Source organism: Magallana gigas, chromosome 7, assembly GCF_963853765.1.
Source record: "Magallana gigas chromosome 7, xbMagGiga1.1, whole genome shotgun sequence".
NCBI lineage: Eukaryota > Metazoa > Mollusca > Bivalvia > Ostreida > Ostreidae > Magallana > Magallana gigas.
This window is the reverse complement of record NC_088859.1, coordinates 9,846,552-9,867,268: the sequence shown is the minus strand read 5'-3', so window position 1 is coordinate 9,867,268 and position 20,717 is coordinate 9,846,552. Positions and strand designations below refer to the sequence as shown.

The window sequence follows — 20,717 nt, the reverse complement described above, 5'->3', positions numbered from 1 at the left end:
ATTATTTACTCGGTCACATTACAATGAGTGTGGGACGGTACAAGATGTCTCTCTTGTCCAATACGCTAAACTCTTAACTTTGCCTTCTTTCTAACAATACAATGCTTTCTTTGTTGATTTGTTCGGGATATGAAGGTGGCGATATTGCAGGAAAAATACATAACCCGCGTTTGCATTTTATTGTTTATATTTACATCTTTCTTTTAACAAATGAATATATTGATTGTTAAATTAACTAAATTACTGTTAATGTACATCAGTACGTTAGATAAAAGAAACAGCCAAACCGTCTTCTATGGGCATTTGAGTCTGACATCATCATGACAGTTTCGTGCAGTCCGTGATTTTTTTAGTTCGCAGTAGGTTTCGACCAATCAATAAACGGGATGTGTAGATTTCAGTCCTGTCAATTTCCTGTCAGTTTCAGTCGCTGTAGGTTTCGACCAATCGTTATACAGGGCGTGTCGATCTCAGTCCCGTTAGTTTTGTTAGAGCTATGAATTAAATAACGTTTCCGTAAGAAATAGAGGGAATCATACTCGGTAGATGTAAATATTTCATCTTAATTTTTGTATGGTGCATCCATTTTTATCCAAAATTTGTGTGTACATTTTTCTAGATTTTTATTGCAAGTGCTTTATAAATATGCGTTTACATCATTTCTTATCCAGGGTCAAACAGTATTTCCTAATCAGGTCTTATCAAGACTTCGTGATTGATTAGGACACTGCATAATGACAAATACGTTTGCGTTCGTAGTTGTTGTTTGTGTTTGCATGAAGGTTCAAGTTAATAGTAAGTGCAATATGTGATTTTCGTTGACTAGTATATAGAATTGAAAATTTAAACAGTATTTTCATAAACAACTTGTAAACGTATGGTAAAAAGTAAATTTAACTTTCTAAAGAAGTATTCATTTTTATTTTCAGGTGCCGGGTGCCGCGTAGGATGGATTCAGTTTCAGAGCAAATGTTACTGGTTCAGCCATGAATCCAAACCCTGGGGAGAAGCAGGAGTAAGTGAAAAAAAAAACGCATGTAAAAGATGACTGTGATTTGTAAAATTTAATATACACACAATAAGCAATGGTTTGTGGCTGTGCAAAATGAATATGTTACAGAATGATGAAGTTCATTGTTCATATTCTTACATATATGTTAACCGTAAAAAATGCGTAGACCCATATATATTAAATTGAAATACATATTAGAGTTTTGAAAAGTCAAAATAATACAACCAAAGAAGTCCATTCTCCATTGTTGAAGATTGCACGTCATTAATTTTGCAGGGAATATGTTCCCTATTTCACTCGAAACTAGCAGAACCAATGACCTACGCCGAATCAACTTTCTGATAGGTCACAGTCAAGTCCAACGTAAGCATATATATATATATATATATATATATATATATATATATATATATATATATATATATATATATATATATATATATATAAAAGAAGCACTAGCAAACCAACAACACTCGTTATCTATAGTGTCGGATCAAAAGATACAAGGTTATAAGATGAGATATAAAAAAGCACTAAAAATAACCAACGACACGAACAATAAAGTAAAATATTGTCAAATTTTCGGGACAACCCGTCCCTTCTTCAGGACAACAAAATAAAAACTACATAAGAAAGAAGAAAAACATCTACAAAACTAGCACTAAACTAAACTAAATAATATATAAAAACTAGATAATGTTTAAACACCGGATCAAAACGTAGCAGCTACATCTTTATATTTAAGAATTCGAGCCCGAGAAAGAAAAATCCCGTCCGACGCAGCGGACGGTCTGTGAAGAAGTGCTGAAAGATAACGCGAACGAATTAACTTGCTAATTGCATGGGGGTTGCTGTTAATTAAGTTGTACTAGTAAGATAATTCGTAGTGAAAGTTTGTAGGGAAGATTGGCCCTGTAAAAGACCACATTAATAATCATAAATGTAAAAACTAATGGAAGTGAAATAACGAAAAAGAACAAAACCGATTAAGGAAATAGCTAATAATTTGAATAAATAACATGATAAATAGTTTGTACATGGACCGAAAAAGATGAAGATGGTGATATTGCTACGAAAACAAATCAGTTCTTAGTTGATGTTCATTTTGGTGAAGTCACTTAATTTGTGAATGCCGTCAGGGCGGAATGACTTCAGTCTATGCATCCAAAATTTTTCTTTATTTTTTCTCTCCGCATCTGTCCAGTTAGGGTTGTGATCAATGACCAAAACCATCATGTCCTCCCATTTGTGATCATCTAAATTAAAATGTTCCCCGACGGGTTCTTTAATTTTCTTAGTTTTGATGGTGGAACGATGATTATTGATGCGCCTGCGGAGGTCTCCTGTTTCCCCTACGTATTGTTTCTGACAAAATTTACAATTGATGAGATATACACAATTGTCCGTACGACAAGAAGTATTTGCGAAATTTTAGTAAGTACGGCCAGTAATGGGGCTAGAGAAGTCGTCTGCATCAGAGCTGTGTTTGCACAACAGACATCTGGTGTCAGAACAATCATATGATATGATATTATATAAAATGAAATCGTCAATTATTATATAATATGATATTTAATCATTTTTTATATTAAATTATTAACATGATAATGTATTATAATATGATATTATATTATATCATATTATTGTATCATATTATATGTATCACATATAAATCTTATTTGATGTGAAATTATATTGTATTATATAATATTGTATGTTATGATAGTATATCATTTTATATCATACAATATCATATCATATGATGTCATATCATACAATACAATTTCATTATCATTGAAATGATATCATATATATATATGATATGATATCATATAATACACTATTGTTTTATATAATCTGTTTTAATATCATATGATACAATGACATTAGATACAAATTGAATCATATGATATGATATTGCATCATATTGATCATGTAATATGATACAATATCATTGTGATATGATATATGAATTTTTTATCTATTGATATGATATTGTATATAGATATAGCAAGGTAACATATGATACAATACCTCAATTGTAATATATAAAACGGTTATGTTTTAAAATATGATACATATTTTTTATTATAAACTAGACTATGACCCGTGCGTGCACGGGTTGACATTGCATATCGGCCATTTACGAAATAGGTACATCGATAAGCCTACAATAATACTATTAATTTCACTACACTTTCCTTAGTTTGAATAATCAAAATGTGTCTCTGGAAAGGCCCTCACAATACTGCTATTAATTTCACCACACTTTCCTTAGTTGGAATAATCTAACTGTGTCTCGGGAAAGGCCCTCAGCACAGTTAGAATGCCTCCCTTATACCCGTAATGTAGCAGAAAATTGCAGAATTTTGGGGAAAGTTAATGAAGTTGCCTTGAAATTAAAATAACAGTCAAATTCATCACAACAAACCTTTTTGAGACTGCAAATACCTATCAACTAAAAATTTTAATCCATAGAATGGAATATTTCAACACCTTTTCACCAACGTACGCGTATTTTCTTTGTAAAACTGGATCCGTAGGACATTATTCAATTTTTAAGATAAAACATATATCTTCACTCTCCTAACAAATATTATGTAACTTTTTTGCATGTAATCAAATATTTTTTGTCATCACGAAGACAAAAGTAAGTACTTAGTTGAAATGTATATTTGTTTTTTTTATACTTTCTCTCATAAGAAATGATTAATATATATGAACAGAATGTATAGCAAAAGTCCAATGAAAATTTACCTGTATTTGTATTATCATTTCTGAGTTTATTCATGCAGATGTGATATTGTGGAAACATAAACTAAAGTTCCCGTTAACGTGAATGTATTGCGCAAGCGCAAGATTGTAAAATCCAAAAAATCCAGGTGATTTCCGGGATTTTTTAAGGAATTTTTGTTGATTATTAATTAGCAAAGCTTAACTGAGAGAAAATAAAACCAAATTGGTAATCTTCAAGTACCAATGATATTTGAAATATATAAAACAAAAGACAGTATTCTTCCGATTTCTCGGTATTAAAGACAAAAACTTCGAGTCTATCATTTTAATATAGTAGTATTAGATAGATATGATTTTGTATCATATACTATTGTATCATACAATTTTGTATTTATGATATCGTATTATCTCGAACAACACTACAATATATCTTATTTCTCAGAAGAGACCAAATAATTTTGATTTTCATATTCATGTATTATAATCAAGGTGGTCTTATCAAAGTGATGCCTCGTCTCGATGAGCTTTGTAATTCTTTTGTGTTTATTTTTATAAATAAATGTTTGCAGCTTTTTTCCCAGTTTTTTAAAATAAATTATGTATAGGTAAGCATTTATCCTTATCATAACTTCTTATCCAGGGTCAAACAGTCTCTCCAATCTAGTTCTTATCAAGACATCGTTTATAATTTGGACGCTACATAATGACGAATAAGTTTGCGTTCGTAGTTGTTGTTTGGGTTTGTATGACAATTAAGGTTTATAGTAAGTACAATATGTCTTAAATCTAACCGACATAATAGAAAAAAACAATTTCATGAGCAACTTGCAAACTCGTGTAAACGTACGATATAAATTAACTTTCACTTTCTAGAAATGTGGTTTTTTTTTTTTATTTTAAGGTGCTGGATGCCATGTGGGATGGATTCGGTTTCAGAACAAATGTTACTGGTTCAGCCATGACTCAAGACCTTGGGGAGAAGCAGAGGTAAGTGAACACACAAAAAAACGCAAGTACGTTTTGCTAGCATCATAACGTTTTCAATAGCGAAAAAGGTGACAGCATTTTGTAAATGTACACATTGTAGGCATTTGCGGTTGTGCACTATGAATATGTTACAGAACGAGGAATCTTTTTTTTATTCTTGTATATTATTATATGTAGACCAATACAGTAAAACACGCTGATCACGAAATGCCATGACCCGGCGTATTTGCTTCTTTGTAAACGTATTTAATTATATCCGCTAGTTTCGGGATATATTTAAAACCCACGGAGAATGATCATCCCTTCATTATAAGCGTCAATTCATTATAGGCGTGTTCGCAATGATCGTGTTTTACTATTAAATATGTATATGTATATTTGGTTAAAAATCATGTTCATAGTTTTAAAAAGTCGTAACTTCTGTAATCAAAGAAGCACATTCTTAATTGTTAAAGTTTGCACATGCCGTTAATAATTGGGATATTGTGTTGCAGGGAATTTGTTCCGTATTTCACTCGAAACTTGCAGAACCAATGACCGAAGCCGAATCTAACTTTCTGATAAGTCACAGTCAAATTCAGCGTAAGCACATACATATTAAGATCTTAATAAAAATTTATTTCATAATAACGGATATTAAGCAAAGACTTATATTGAGTAAAGACGTTTAATCTGTTTAAAAAATCCTAACTTTTTTAAGCGCTAAGCATAGCTCAGCGCTTTATAGTCGTTTACTTAGACTTCTACTTCCGGTGCATCGAATAACTGCCCCCTATGAGCAGATATATAATTTAAACTGGTCGGGGAACCAGTTTTATGGGTTTACGCACATACATCTAACTGCAAGGACTATTGTGAATATATATAATGTGCAGGGTTTACGTACATCATTGCAGGGGCTGCTACAGTGATTAGTCAGTCCTCGGGCTGATTAATTAAGTTGTGATGAAACTTCAAATGCGCTTGCGTAATTTGGAATTCTGGGAAGGAATTACTAGACAGTCCGTGTTAGAGAAATTCGAAGAAGTTATGACACTGGTCAGTTTTACGTCAAACTGCGCATCGTCGCACTGTATACGTGTACACTGCTACACACTTATCTCCTCATATACAGTTATAAAAATATATGTACATCCGCATATTATTTTTCAAAATATTTAAATCTTGTATTTTTATAGATTGTGTAGTCTCTTGTCACCTAAAATTTATATTCCAATATCTGAGTTTTTTAGCTTTTAAAAAAGCTAATCTTGTGAGTGCATAAACAGAAGCTGGAATGTAGAAAAATCAAAACGACTTGTAAATAGCCACATGTAGTTCTTGGTGTTCGCCACTTTCCTCACAGCACATATATAAGGAACTGACTAAACACTTTAAGTTTGCATAGTAGATCTCATCTTTGTGGACGTATATTTTACGTCGCTTACATTTGTTACTTAGACGCAACAATTACCAGCTAAATGCAGTACATATGCAGAAGAAGATAAGGAATATCAATTATAATGGTCAATGGAATACATTTATAAAGAAAATGTACGCGTATAACAATAATACAAAAGTGCAAACATAAGACAAACAGACGATTTAACACGTCGTGTTCAGCTTTGATTTAAATTAACCTAAGTGTATATGATAAATCATAATATACACGTATATATTTTAAAAAGAAACGTAATTTCGACCAAATTTTCTTAACCAAAATTAAATTAGATAAGGATAAATTTTGAATGACTATAACTTTAACACCATTTCGTCCCTTCTGGCAATGGATCTTTTCAATTGATATTAATTAACATTATTTCAATAAGTCTCATTTCTAAATAAGCTTGCACAAAGTAAATTTCCTTTAGAACCAAGCTAAGCGCTTTTCAGTACTTTCAGTACTTTGATTATTTATACTATAGCTTCAGACTACTGGATTGGTATATCCGACATGATAGAGGAAGGCAGATGGATTTACTCTTCCAATCAATACGTCATACAAGTGAATGGATGGGCTCCAGGAGAACCGAACGGACACACAGGGGAAAACTGTGTCCAACTAAGAAGTGGGGTACATGGAAAATGGATCGATATAGGATGTGGACAAAATTATAGATTTATTTGTGAGGCTAAAGTTGAGTAAGTTCTCTGATGTAATGCCTATGAAAAGGAGAACTTGAATCTTATCTTAAGGTGGCTCTATACACCCACAGTTTATTCCAATTTTCAATAGAAGACCACAAAACATATACTTATCAAATATTAAAGTGATGATAGGGATACTCTAGGTATTTTTTAAAGAATTTTTAAATGTTTTTTCGTGTTTTTGTAAAATATTTTTTAAAATGATATCTATTAACAAATTGAGAGAAATTTTTTTGTCATATGATGGATATTTCCTTCGGACACATAAAAAAATATAACACTTCTTAACATTCAAAAATGTTATTATTGCAAATTTTTTTTAGTATTTCCCCAAAACATATTTTTCATATTTTCTTACTCTGTTGACAAATTATCTGAAATGGTTGCTTGATGTTATAAGAAAATGTATTTTGATAACTGTGACATAAAAAATTGAATGAATATCGTTGCAAATAAACACAAAAAATATTTCAAATTTTATTTGATATGAAAGTTCCTCAAGTAAGGGTTATCGTTCGTAAGTTCCAAGGCCCAAACACCTTGGGGACTTTTCATTTCTGAGTTGAAGAAAATTTCCTAAATATAATGTTGGAATGATAAATACATACGTATTTCAATATAGGCCTGTAAAAGTGAATATATTCACTTTAATGCAAAATTAAGTCAACTAAATAAAGGGGAAAATTGACTAGGCTAATAGGATTTATGTATCCCAACCTGAGAGAAATTCAAAGCAACCCTCCCATCCCCTTAAGGTGGTAAGGAACATCTTTCGATATTATTGTGCATTAAAGTATATTATTCTTGAAACACTTTCACTGGTTTAGAATTTTCTTTCACAGTATTCAACCAAAAAATACGAAAAAAAAATTGAATTAAATTAAATTTAAACAAAAATAAGAAAATTTTGGAAAGTTAAAAAATTTATGGTTCTCAACGGGAATCGAACTCATGACCTACAGGTTTGTAGTGAACCCACTAACCCACTGCGCTACGGTGTAACATATACATGTAGATGCTGGGTAAGAAACTATTTAAAAAATTATACTTGATTTTATTGTTTATTTCGATAAATAATACCACACAACGAGAAGGTGTCACATACCACATTACTTGTAAGTAATGAATTTTTCAATTATCAAATTAAATCTATTCATTTAACAAATTTTTCAAAAGAGCGGTCCCCATACAATTCGCCTCAGTTTAAATCAGCCAGTACCGGAATCGAATGCTTCCAGATTTACTTTTTTGCGTACTGCGTCATCAAAAAGTGGTGTATAGAGCCACCTTAACGTTAAACATTTTTCAATTAAATTGTATGAAAATAATGTAATAGAGTTTTTAGCTCACCTGAACCGAAGGTTCAAGTGAGCTTTTCTGATCACCCGTTGTCCGTCGTCCGTCCGTCCGTCCGTCTGTCTGTCTGTCCGTCCGTCTGTAAACTTTTCACATTTTCAACTTCTTCTCCAAAACCACTCATCCAATTTTAACGAAATTTGGCAGAAAGCATTATTATATTAAGGAGATGATAAATTGTAAAAATCAAATGGCAGTCCCTTTTTAAACGAGAAATAATCGTGAAACTTTGAAAAAAGGGGGGGTATCTTTTAAAATCTTCTTCTCAAGAACTGCTGCACCAATATTACCAATATTTATATGACAACTGCTATATATAAGGCAGATTCTAAATTGTAAAAATGGTGACCCTCAGTCTAATACTGGGAGCCTTAGAAGGGTTCAAACTATGTGTAGTAAGCGTGTTCTGATCGTGTGTTCATTTATATAAGATCGGGCTCGTTATTCGGAATTACGAAACGGAAGCTCTTTGTGTTTGTACTAACTAACCGCCATTTTGCAGAAGAAGATTTCAGACGTTAATTTTGATAAAAGAAAAGTTTGTGTTTCGCCGGTTTAACTTTAAAGGTAACGTTTTTAACAAAGAATGATATAAAGAATGTTTTATGAAATAGTGGTAAATCGTAGTTCCGAATTCAGCTCTACAGTAGACTATCAGCATAATCACCATGCCATTTGTTTTTACACCGCGTTTTCAAGATTTTTTTTTTATTATACTTAAAGCTTTTTAATTTGTCATCGATTATTGGAATAATTGTTGCGTAATTTAATTGTAAAGTTTACCGATCGAATCAAACAAGTGCAACCACGACCTTGGTAAATATGAATGGTATTGATATCGGAGAACAATGTTACTACGATTTGTTTTTGCAATGAAAGATTAGAATCGGGGTTAGATGTTCTACAGACGTTTATATCATGTTGATGCTACATTTTGACAAGCATAAAATGAAATAAAAGAAATTGCTTTTGTTTTTCAATGTTTTGTTTATAATAATTAGTTTGCATGACTGTATTGCATTTGGAGTGAACATAATTTTTATTTTAAGCTGTGATAGCAGTCTAACAATTTTTACGATGAATTGGCAGGCCAATCAACATCAAAATTGTTAGACTGATTTTTATGGACCCTTATTTTTAAAATATGAACTATAAAGAACAATATTTATTCAATTTTATTGTTATATTACTGGCTGCGACCAGTTCTCACCGAGTACCATTTCTCATTTTATCAACACATAAAATTATATACGGAAACTGACGTCACAATGTACTGGCGAGAAATAGTACTCGGCGAGAACTGGTCGCACTCCTGTAAGGTTCTCGGACACTGCTTAGGAAAAAAAAAATATGTGTGTTTTCTATTTCATCAGATTTTAAAATAGGGTAGGTAGGTTGGTTTTTTTTTTTAATGAGCTTTTCAGTTTTCCCCTTTCCTAGCATATGATTTTCTATACATTAATAAAATGTATTTTACAGGTGGAGCAATTGTGAATAGTGACAACTGTTACAGAATTAAAGCTTTCTTAAATATAAGATTAATTTGGAATGTATAAGAAGATTTTGTTTTCATGTAAATAGAAAATATAAATATGACAGCCACTATAGATTAACTGAGTATAAAGCTCATTACCACAAATATATTATATAGTATTATTAGTTCTTTTTTCCTGGTCAACTGAGATAACAGTAGACTAGGTGTTGAATTCATAAACAGAGGAAATTCTGGTTGATCAGACGAGAGCCTTAGAATTAAATATTTTCAATAATTTTTTGAAAAAAATGAATACATCATTAATGGTTTAAGACTAATTTTTAAAATTTCATTTGCAACTGAAATGCAGCATTTTAAAATCATATTTATAATGTGAATGATTGTTAGGCATATTCAAAGACTTGTATCTGCAGTCTCCACAACCAGAAATATAAAAAAAAACTTTGCCTCTGCTTTTTTCATGTACATCTTTATATTAATTTTGAACACATCACTGCCCTTAAAAACTATTTATTGCATTGATAATTTAGCTAAAACAACCAAGGATAACTTTCATCCATGCTGTCAATCTGCACTTAGAAATCTTTAAAACGCTTTGATAAGTGGTGATTTCTCTTGAATTCTTACAAGCGTTTTTTAAACGCTGATTTGTAAAGATTTTATTGTTTAAACCAATTACGGTTAATAATCTGGATTTGGATTAAAAAGTGTTAGGGTTGGCGCATAAAAAATAGGGTCGGTTGGGAAACCGGAAACACACATTTTTAGCTCACCTGAACCGAAGGTTCAAGTGAGCTTTTCTGATCACCCGTTGTCCGTCGTCCGTCCGTCCGTCTGTCTGTCTGTCTGTCTGTCTGTCTGTCTGTCCGTCCGTCCGTCTGTAAACTTTTCACATTTTCAACTTCTTCTCAAAAACCACTGGGCCAAATTTAACCAAACTTGGTACAAAGCATCCTTATGGAAAGGGGATTATAAATTGTTAAAATAAAGGGCACAGCCCTTTTCAAAAGGGAGATAATTGCGAAACAGTAAGTATAGGGTGCATGTCTTTAAAAATCTTCTTCTCAAGAACCACTGCACCAGAAATGCCAATATTTACACAAAAGCTTGTATATATAGTGAAGATTCTAAATTGTAAAAATTGTGACCCTCAGACCAAAACTGGGGCCCCAGGCGGGGTTCAAAGTTTAACATAGAAATACATAGGAAAATGTTTAAAAAATCTTCTTCTCAAGAACCACTGCACCAGAAATGCCAATATTTACACAAAAGCTTGTATATATAGTGAAGATTCTAAATTGTTAAAATCGTGACCCTCGGACCAAAACTGGGGCCCCAGGCGGGGTTCAAAGTTTAACATAGAAATACATAGGAAAATGTTTAAAAAATCTTCTTCTCAAGAACCACTGCGCCAGAAATGCCAATATTTACACAAAAGCTTGTATATATAGTGAAGATTCTAAATTGTAAAAATCGTGACCCTCGGACCAAAACTGGGGCCCCAGGCGGGGTTCAAAGTTTAACATAGAACTACATATGGAAAATGTTTAAAAAATCTTCTTCTCAAGAACCACTGCACCAGAAATGCCAATATTTACACAAAAAACTTGTATATATAGTGAAGATTCTAAATTGTAAAAATCGTGACCCTCGGACCAAAACTGGGGCCCCAGGCGGGGTTCAAAGTTTAACATAGAAATACATAGGAAAATGTTTAAAAAATCTTCTTAACAAGAACCATTGCACCAGAAATGCCAATATTTACACAAAAAACTTGTATATATAGTGAAGATTCTAAATTGTAAAAATCGTGACCCTCGGACCAAAACTGGGGCCCCAGGCGGGGTTCAAAGTTTAACATAGAAATACATAGGAAAATGTTTAAAAAATCTTCTTCTCAAGAACCACTTCACCAGAAATGCCAATATTTACACAAAAGCTTGTATATATAGTGAAGATTCTAAATTGTAAAAATCGTGACCCTCGGACCAAAACTGGGGCCCCAGGCGGGGTTCAAAGTTTAACATAGAAATACATAGGAAAATGTTTAAAAAATCTTCTTCTCAAGAACCACTTCACCAGAAATGCCAATATTTACACAAAAGCTTGTATATATAGTGAAGATTCTAAATTGTAAAAATCGTGACCCTCGGACCAAAACTGGGGCCCCAGGTGGGGTTCATAGTTTAACATAGAAATACATAGGAAAATGTTTAAAAAATCTTCTTCTCAAGAACCACTGCTCCAGAAATGCCAATATTTACACAAAAGCTTGAATGTATAATGAAGATTCTAAATTGTAAAAATCGCGACCCTCAGACCAAAACTGGGGCCCCAGGCGGGGTTCAAAGTTTAACATAGAACTACATATGAAAAATGTTTAAAAATTTTCTTCTCAAGAACCACTTCACCAAAAATGCCAATACATACACAAAAGGTTGTATATATAGTGAAGATTGTAAAAATCGTGACCCCCGAACAAAAATTGGGGCCCCAGTAGGGGTTTAGATTTTAACATATATAGGAAAATGTTTTAAAATCTTCTTCTCAAGAACTATAGTGCAACTGTTTTGGATATTACTATGCATACATGTACATCCTTAAATAATGTAGATTCAAAAAATTGTAACTCCCGGACAATTGATGGGCACCAAGAGGGGTTCAAAATTTAAACATTTTAAAAAGCATAAAGGAAAAGTTTCAAAATTTTCTTCTCAAGAACTACAATGTTTTAGTTTGTGGAATTTCTATGCATGCATCCTTCGCTTATGTAGATTCCTAATTGGTAAAATCGTGACCCCAGACCAATACTGGGGCCCCAAGATGGGGTCAAAGTTTATTATAGAAATATAAAGGTAACATGTTAAAAAATCTTCTTCTCGAGAACTACAATGCTTCAATTTGTGAGATTACTATCATGCATACAACCTTGGATAATGAAGGTTCAACAGTTTTAAAATAGTGACCCTTGGACTAATACTAGGGACCCAAGATGGGTTTAAAGTTAAATGTAGAAGTACCGGTATATATGGAAAATGTTTAAAAATCTTCTTTTCGAGAACTACAATGCATCAATTTGTCAGATAACTACGTAAGCACCCTCAAATAGTGTAGATTCGAAATTAAAAAAGCCGTGACCTCAATCTAATACTGGGGCCCCAAGAGGTGTTCAAAGTTTAAATTAGCATAGAAATATAGAGGGAAAATGTTGAAAAAATTTTTTCTAGGGAACTATAATGCTTCAGCTTGTGAGATAACTATGCAAGCATCCTTAAATAATGTAGATTCCAAATAATTAAAACTTTAGCACTGGACTAATACTGTGGCCCCAAGAGGGGTTCAAAGTTTAACATAGAAAGATATATTGAAAATGTTTTTAAAAAGTTTTTCTCGAGAACTATAATGCTACAGTTTGTGAGATTACTTTGCAAGGATCCTCAAATTGTGTAAACTCTAATGTAGTGGAACCAAGAGTTATCTTTCTTGCTGTTCTGTATAGTCTGAGAGTTATTCCTCTTGAAGTGGAACTCTTCTCTTCTTTTTCAGGTTGTGTACGTGCGGTCCCACCGCAGTGCTACACATTTTAATTCCTATGTTACTATTTATGTTGTTCAAGCCAACCATAAACCTCGGACCATAACTGGGTCCCCAGAAAGGGGTTCAATGTTTAAAATAGAAAAAGCATATGCTACGAAATGTAATGTTACAAGGAACTGCTGTTCAGGTGAGCGATGTGGCCCATGGGCCTCTTGTTTAATGTAATTTTTCTTCTTTTTTTTTTACAGGGAAATGGACGGAATCATTGGTTAAACATTATGATGTTATGTCTTTTCAAAATAAATTTGTACACATTGCTTGTCGAAATGTGGTTCAAAAAGTTGGGCGATACCATTGCGGATGAAGATCCTGTTATTTGTAACTTATTTTTTTATAAAAAAAAATACATTTTTTCTGCACTGTCGCCACCTTCATACCCCGCATTAATCACCAAATAAAGCATTCCATTGTTTAACTAAACTGTAGCGAAAGTGCTATAGTAAGACAATTCTTTTGTATATTTGGTGTATGTAGGCGTATTCACCCCTATCAGAAAAGTGCTTTGAAGCTAATATAATTCAACACATGTTTTCCCTTTACAACATCAAGAAGACTAGAACTACAGCATATCGTCCTCAGGGCAACGGGCAATGCGAACGCTTCAACAGAACGTCACACGACTTGCTTTGCTCTTTACCACCAGCCAGGAAACGTAAGTGACCAAAATACATTTAAGAGTTAGTGTATTCATATAATTTTACACCAAACGCATCGACTGGTTATTCCCCTTACTACCTGGTGTATGTACGACAACCAAACTTGCATATTGATTTTTTTAAGTACCAAACTGTCAAATTTAATCAACCTTGAGAGATGGGTGGATTTACATTCCGAGAAACTTTTGTTTGCTTGCATCAGAGCCAGAGAAGAACTCAACAAAAACGAAATGGCAAAAAAAGCAGAGATATGGAGCTGGAAAATCGGAAAAAGAACTATAGATTGGTGACAAGGTCTTAATACGAAACAGAGGATTGAAAGGTAGAGGCAATATTCAAGACAGATGGAAACCTGAAGTTCATGTAATCGTAGGCAAACCGTATAAATTCGTGTTCAGTGTGAAACTAGTGAATAGTGATTCTGTGAGAAATGTGAATCGAAAATATTAGAAATAAATAAACACATTTTTTGCAGAGATTTAGAATTATGATTTGACATGAGTTCAGAGAACTTTAAAATATATGTGTAAATGCACATCTAAATAAAATTTTTAAGAAATGATAATATGATATTAGATAGTTAGGAATATAAAACGACTTGATATGATTTTATGAAGATATGATCATTTCCTTTATGAAATCGAGGGTTTTATAGCCATTAAGCATTTTAAAGAAATAGTTGGTTGTTTTGTTGTTGTTGTTTTTTTTTTTTGGTTTCATATTGCCATTTCTTTTTCTTCAATGTCTAAGCATTTCTTCACTGCATGTCAAGGCTAAGGGTCGGAAGGTACCGAACAAAGCAGAAAATACATACTTGTACCTAAAGTTTATGTTTAAATACACGTTGATATGGACAATCTTGATATAACTAATTGAAATTTTAGAGATATCTTTATACATGGTCTATTGCGTTAAAATAATTTAAATATGTAAACGGTGTGACCGAGCGTAGATTTAAAACAGTGCACTTTGATTTGTATGGAACAAAATATATTTGAATCAAATCATTAGCTGATGTTTAACTAAACGCGTCTAGTGCTCAGTCTACATTTAATTACAAATATTAAGATATACAATATGTATATATAAACCAAATCAAAATGACAAAACTACGATTGTCAACAAACGTTTTGGGCAACCCTCGTATTTATATGTCAAATGCGTAAATGCAACTAACACTGTAGTAAATTTTAGAAAAGAAATGTTTAGATGAATCTAGATAATCCTATATATAAATAATTATTTAATGTGTTCGCTATTTTCTATCTTTGAAGTGTTTCGTGTGATATATTGTTGTGTGTGTGTGTGTGTGTGTGTGTGTGTGTGTGTGTGTGTGTGTGTGTGTGTGTGTGTGTGTGTGTGTGTGTGTTGTTTTGGTGTTTTTACTTAAATTTTAAAATATTATTTTATTGTTACCCCAAAACACCTTTATTTTTTATTTTTATCAATGGGTTTTACTAGTACTGTCTTTTTCTTTGCAATGGGTTATTTAAGGGGCGGGGGGTTAATAGTAAAGACAACTCACTTCAGAGGTCGATGATAGTGACCTTATAATCCTTTGTAGTACAGACACTCTTATCTCAACTTTGCATACATACTGACTTCACAGCGATTCTGGGAATGATTTATATAAGCCATGACGATTAATGCTGTGTTTGTTATTGTCGCTTTAGTTTGTTCGATCAAACAAATTCATTGTAAGTGTTGTATTGGTTTTTTTTCATTCCGGTAAAGGTTGCAGCTTGCATTTTTTAATAATTGTACGAAAGTAACATATACTAATAGTTTACAATACTAAAGTCTTTTTCTTAAAAAATTCAATATATTTTGGCAGACCTATTTTATAACTACGAAAGGTTAAAGTTAATGATTTTAAACTATTAAGTTGATGAATTGTAAATAATTTCGTAAAATACGTACATTTATGTGTGACTATTAAGGGGATTATTTATGCTTTAAATGTTCGAGAACAATGTCACTATTCATATCATAGTAATAATTTGGTACAAAATTCAAAATTTTAGACTGATATAATGTAAACATCTAGTAATCTAATCCTCTCCTAGTCCACCGATGTTTGGAAACACTTAACTTAGTATATGTGTACTATGGTGTTTCTAAAACAGTATTTAAAACCATATTTTGCTGACACCGTTTCTTTGAAAATTGATAAAATGCCTGTGTTCTAGCGGTTACTTTTTTAATGTAAACAACAAAACCCCGCGAAATAAAAAAAAATCTGAAATCAATAATAACGTTATATAGATTTTGACATCATATATGAAATAAAGGGAAGTTTGTCCTGCGCCATAATGAGAATCCGTGAGTTATCTCCCTTTAAAGGCAACCCTTCGATTTTTTTCTGATAACAGGGATGCAAATGAAATATTTACACACCTTTGAAATACGATGTTGCTTATATAAACTATAAATGAAAACATAGATTTTTTCATATATTTGAATCCATTGATATACAGGTGTTGGATGTAATGTAGGATGGATTCAGTTTCAGAACAAATGCTACTGGTTCAGCCATGACTCCCGATCTTGGGGGGGAAGCAGAGGTATGTTAAAATGGCATTGTATAGAAACACAGGCATTGTCAGAGCAAACAGTTATTAAAAATAAAATGGCCACATTATGTTCAACTATTCATCAAACAATACTTAAATTATTCTTCACACTCAAGTATCGAATCCTTACTTTTAAAGAAAAATAATAAAATTGTTATGAACAAAATAAATAAATTAAAACATTTTAGCTCACCTAAACCAATGGTTCAACTGAGCTTTTCTAATCATCAGTTGTCCGTCGTTCGTCAGTCTTTCCGTCTGTTTTTACATTTCTTACTTGTTCTCTAACTTAATACAAAGAATTCTTATAGAAAGGGGAATTTTAAAAATAAAGGGCACAACCATTTTGTAGGGGAGATAATTGCAAAACAGTGAAATAAAGGGTGAATATCTTTGAAAATCTTCTTCAGAATGTTGAAAATCACTGCACAAGAAATGCCAATATTTACACCAAAGCTTGTCTGTAATGTGAACATTCTAAATTCTTACAATCGTGACTCCCAGACTAAAAATTGGCCCCAGGAAGGGTTAAAAGTTTATCATAAAATTAATACAGAAAATATTTAAAAATTTTCTTATGGACTAAAATGCTACATTTTGTGAGATTATTATGCAAGCATCCTCCTATAATGTTAATTCTAAATTGTTTAAGTTGTGACCCCCGTACCAATACCTGGGCCCCCAAAAAAGGATTCCAAGTTTAACATAGAAACATTTAGGGAAAATGTTTAAAATTTTCTTCTCCAGAACAACAATGCTACAATTTTTTATATAACTATGCAAACACTTCCTATAATGTAAATTTTAAATTGTTAGAGTAGTGACTCCCAGATTAATACTTTGGCCCCAAGAGGTGTTAATTATTTATCATAGAAATAAGTAAGGGAAAATGTTTAAAAAAAATCTTCTCAAGAACCAGAATGCTACAAATTTTGAGATTACTATGCAAATATGCAAATAAATAAAATGCAGATTTTAAATTTTTTAAATAGTGACCCTAAACTTAAACTGGAACGTTTAGAGAGTTTTTAAGTTTAACATAAAAATATATAGGGAAATTGTTTAGGACATTTTTTTAACAAGAACTACAATGATAACATTTGTGAGATTACTATTACCTCAATTAATGTATATTATTTATTGGAAAATTTGGGCCATCAGTAGGGGTTCAAAATTTAATATACTAGGAAAAAATAGCGATAATATTTAAAAATTTCTTTTCAAGAACTACACAGCTACAATTGTTGAGATCACTATGCAATCATCCTCAGATAATCAAATAATGTAAATTCTGAATTGTTGAAATTGTAAATCCCGGGCTTATACTTGGGGCCCCAAGTTTTACATAGAATTATGAAGCTAAAATGTTAAAAAATCTTTTTCTCAATAAGTACAATGCTACAATTACTATGCAAGCATTCTTAGAAAGGGTAGATTTTTAATTGTTTAAACTGTGATCAAAGACTAATACTTGGACCCCGAGAGGGTATCAATGTATCATCTTTGAAATATATCTGAAAATATTTACAAACTAAATTACTAGACAATGAACTATTGTTTAGGAGAGCGATCTGGCATATGGGCTCTTGGTTTTTTTTCAATTAAAGCAACGTTAACATTCCATGTACGTTTTTTTGTCGCTGACAATTTCATAGCCATTTTATGACCTTAATGGTTACTCTGTTGCAGGGACTTTGTTATGTGTTTCACTCAAAGCTAGCAGAACCATTGACCGACGCTGAATCACACTTTCTGATAAGTCACAGCCAAGTCTATCGTAAGTACAATAATCGTAGTTATCGTAATATTTGAAAAATACAAACGGCAAAAAGGTCAGGTTTTGTTGAACATGTTACATCTCAAATCAAATTTTCTTACCTCTTTCATTTGCTTTTCCATTTATACTACAGCTTCCAGCTTTTGGATTGGTATATCCGACATGATAGAGGAAGATAGATGGATTTACTCCTCCAATCAGAACGTCATACAAGTGAATGGATGGTTTCCAGGAGAACCGAACGGACACACCGGAGAAAACTGCGTCGCTCTAGATAAGAGTGTTCATGGAAAATGGATTGATGTTGACTGCAAACGAGCATATAGATTTGTGTGTGAAGCAGATGTTAAGTGAGTTATCAATATATATAAATATTGTGATAAAGAGATTAAAATGTTGTTTTAATTTTGTTTTTGTAAAATTACTTGAAAAGCTTAGTTACATTATTAGCGAAACTCTTAAATTTGGTGCTTCGGACTTCATTTTATTTTAATTTTTTTCTTTTCTATTCTTTTTTTTCCAGAAAAATAGACGGAATAGATGTAATAGGTTAACTTTTGATGAGTATGTTTACTATTGTCAAAATAAAACTGTGTTATTCAGTTTATTCTTTTACTTTGACAATCTGAATGAAAATCAGAACAAAATGCAGTTCAATTTGATGTTTAGAATATAGAAAGACCGAGAAAACGGATCGATTGTTTGATTCTACACTATACGGTCTTACACTAAATATTGCCCAATATATGGTACATGTACTAGGCTAGGATGATTTAAAAGCCCGGAAGATCAAAATCATTATCATTGCATCCATAAGGAATCTTCGATGCACTGCAGAGACCATTGCAAGTATCTTTTAAACCTACTTCGTTATAAAAGGAATTTATTGGAACTACGAGTAAATCTTGAATTAATATTAATAGATTCTTGTGATTAAGTTTGACAGTTTTTGCGCTGGGATTTTAATTTGGCTTGGAATATATATGCTTTAAGCCATGAGTAGAATTTATGGGAAATGTGCATATGTATCATAATTTCTTAGACTGACGTCTTGCATTTATCGTGTTAATTCTGCAACGTGACGCTGTATACTTTTGAGAAATGACATTTATACAAACAAAAGTAATAATTTTCATACTTGTGGTAGTACTGTAAAACCAGTATTGAAGAACCGACGTTCGATACAAAACACAACTTTAGTTAGCATTCAAGTAATGTGCAATCGTGACTGTCTGTCTTTAAAAAAAAACCAATTAAATGGAAAAGAAAAATAAAAAAAAAAATGAGCAGAAAATAAAAAAAAAGACACTTTCTAATTGTTTTTCTGTAATCATATGTACCTAACTGAACTCTCCTTCTAGTATGTTTTTTTAATCTTTAAAAATAATTTCTGTGTAAAGACTAACAAAATAGATTTTTGTCAATATCTATCACATACTAGTTTGATATGCTATGGATTATTCAATAGGTATACTAACCAAGAATAGATTTCAATAGTTTTAATAGTACAGTTTTTCAATAGACCCACTTTAACTATTTATTTAAGTCCACGTGCCAAGGTTTGATACAAAGCACCTCTCAGGTGTAATTTAGGAATATATTCCCAGGAGCACGGTACTCTTTCGTTCAAAGAGCGAGATATCGCTATCAGGGATATTTTTTTTATTCATTTTCCTCATTTAAATGTATAGAACTAAATAAAACAGAACACTTAATAATTCATAATATTTCTATAGCATTGAATTACTGATAGACTTTAAGAACAAGCTACATTATTTAATACGTATTGCTTACGAAATATCTCTGAGTTCCCGATCACGAATAAGCTGCATTATATTTTGTATGTCAATAGCATATTAACGGTATATATAAGACATTTGAAATTTTTTCCCCACAAAAAATATTTTATCATTCACTCCAGTTGTTAAAGTCTAATTATACATTTTCCCTCGTGATGTGCTCTTTGATTCCTTGGTCTTTATTCATGTATGTTTGAATTTTTATAGATATTTAATAAACCATATCTCCATATTACATAATACAAAGAATTTATTTATTGTTTAAACAAAATTGATCTCTTCCAAAACTGCAGATCGAACCGTGATGAATTTGTGGACTATTATTTAAATAATAATTCACAGATTATAACATAAGTAATTTATGAAGGAACTCTAATATTTGTGACAAAACCTCAAAATAAGTATAATTGATATATTCTCCAGCAAGTGCTTCATATAAATGACAACTTTAGTCTTTAGCAACAGTGACCATTGAGGAAAGAACCAAAACCGTAAATCGGAATGATGGTGTCTGGGTCGTTTTTACGACAGGTTGTACTCGCTTTAAATCTACTGTTCATGTCGTCCTCGGCATTGTTTTAAATATAAAGCATTCCATATAA

General features: G+C 32.0%; 1 protein-coding gene across 4 annotated transcripts; it reads left to right on the top strand.

Moving 5' to 3' along the window:
* Nucleotides 1–4,379: 4,379 nt before the first annotated feature.
* On the top strand, nt 4,380–18,919 carry LOC105326002 (asialoglycoprotein receptor 1). Of its 4 annotated transcripts, XM_066066891.1 has the most exons (10): nt 4,380–4,487; nt 4,650–4,735; nt 5,230–5,317; nt 6,640–6,856; nt 13,499–13,962; nt 14,091–14,252; nt 16,473–16,530; nt 18,229–18,316; nt 18,450–18,666; nt 18,840–18,919. In XM_066066891.1, the coding sequence occupies exons 5-10, from the start codon at nt 13,901–13,903 to the stop codon at nt 18,868–18,870; spliced, it is 618 nt and encodes a 205-aa protein (XP_065922963.1). In that variant the 5' UTR covers nt 4,380–4,487; nt 4,650–4,735; nt 5,230–5,317; nt 6,640–6,856; nt 13,499–13,900; the 3' UTR covers nt 18,871–18,919. The 4 variants fall into 4 exon arrangements, with proteins under 4 accessions (XP_065922963.1, XP_065922964.1, XP_065922965.1 ...); XM_066066892.1 differs by lacking the exons at nt 14,091–14,252; nt 16,473–16,530; nt 18,229–18,316; nt 18,450–18,666; nt 18,840–18,919 and having other exon boundaries at nt 4,386–4,512; nt 13,499–13,902; XM_066066893.1 differs by lacking the exons at nt 4,380–4,487; nt 4,650–4,735; nt 5,230–5,317; nt 6,640–6,856; nt 13,499–13,962 and having other exon boundaries at nt 14,134–14,252; nt 16,444–16,530.
* The last annotated feature ends 1,798 nt before the right edge of the window (nt 18,920–20,717 follow it).

Coding starts and splice junctions, on each gene's coding strand:
- LOC105326002 (XM_066066891.1), top strand. CDS start 13,901: ATGCGAACGCTTCAACAGAACGTCACACGACTTGCTTTGCTCTTTACC. Junction 14,253..16,472: donor GGAAAAAGAACTATAGATTG/GTGACAAGGTCT, acceptor GGATGGATTCAG/TTTCAGAACAAATGCTACTG. Junction 18,667..18,839: donor GTGTGTGAAGCAGATGTTAA/GTGAGTTATCAA, acceptor TTTTTTTTCCAG/AAAAATAGACGGAATAGATG.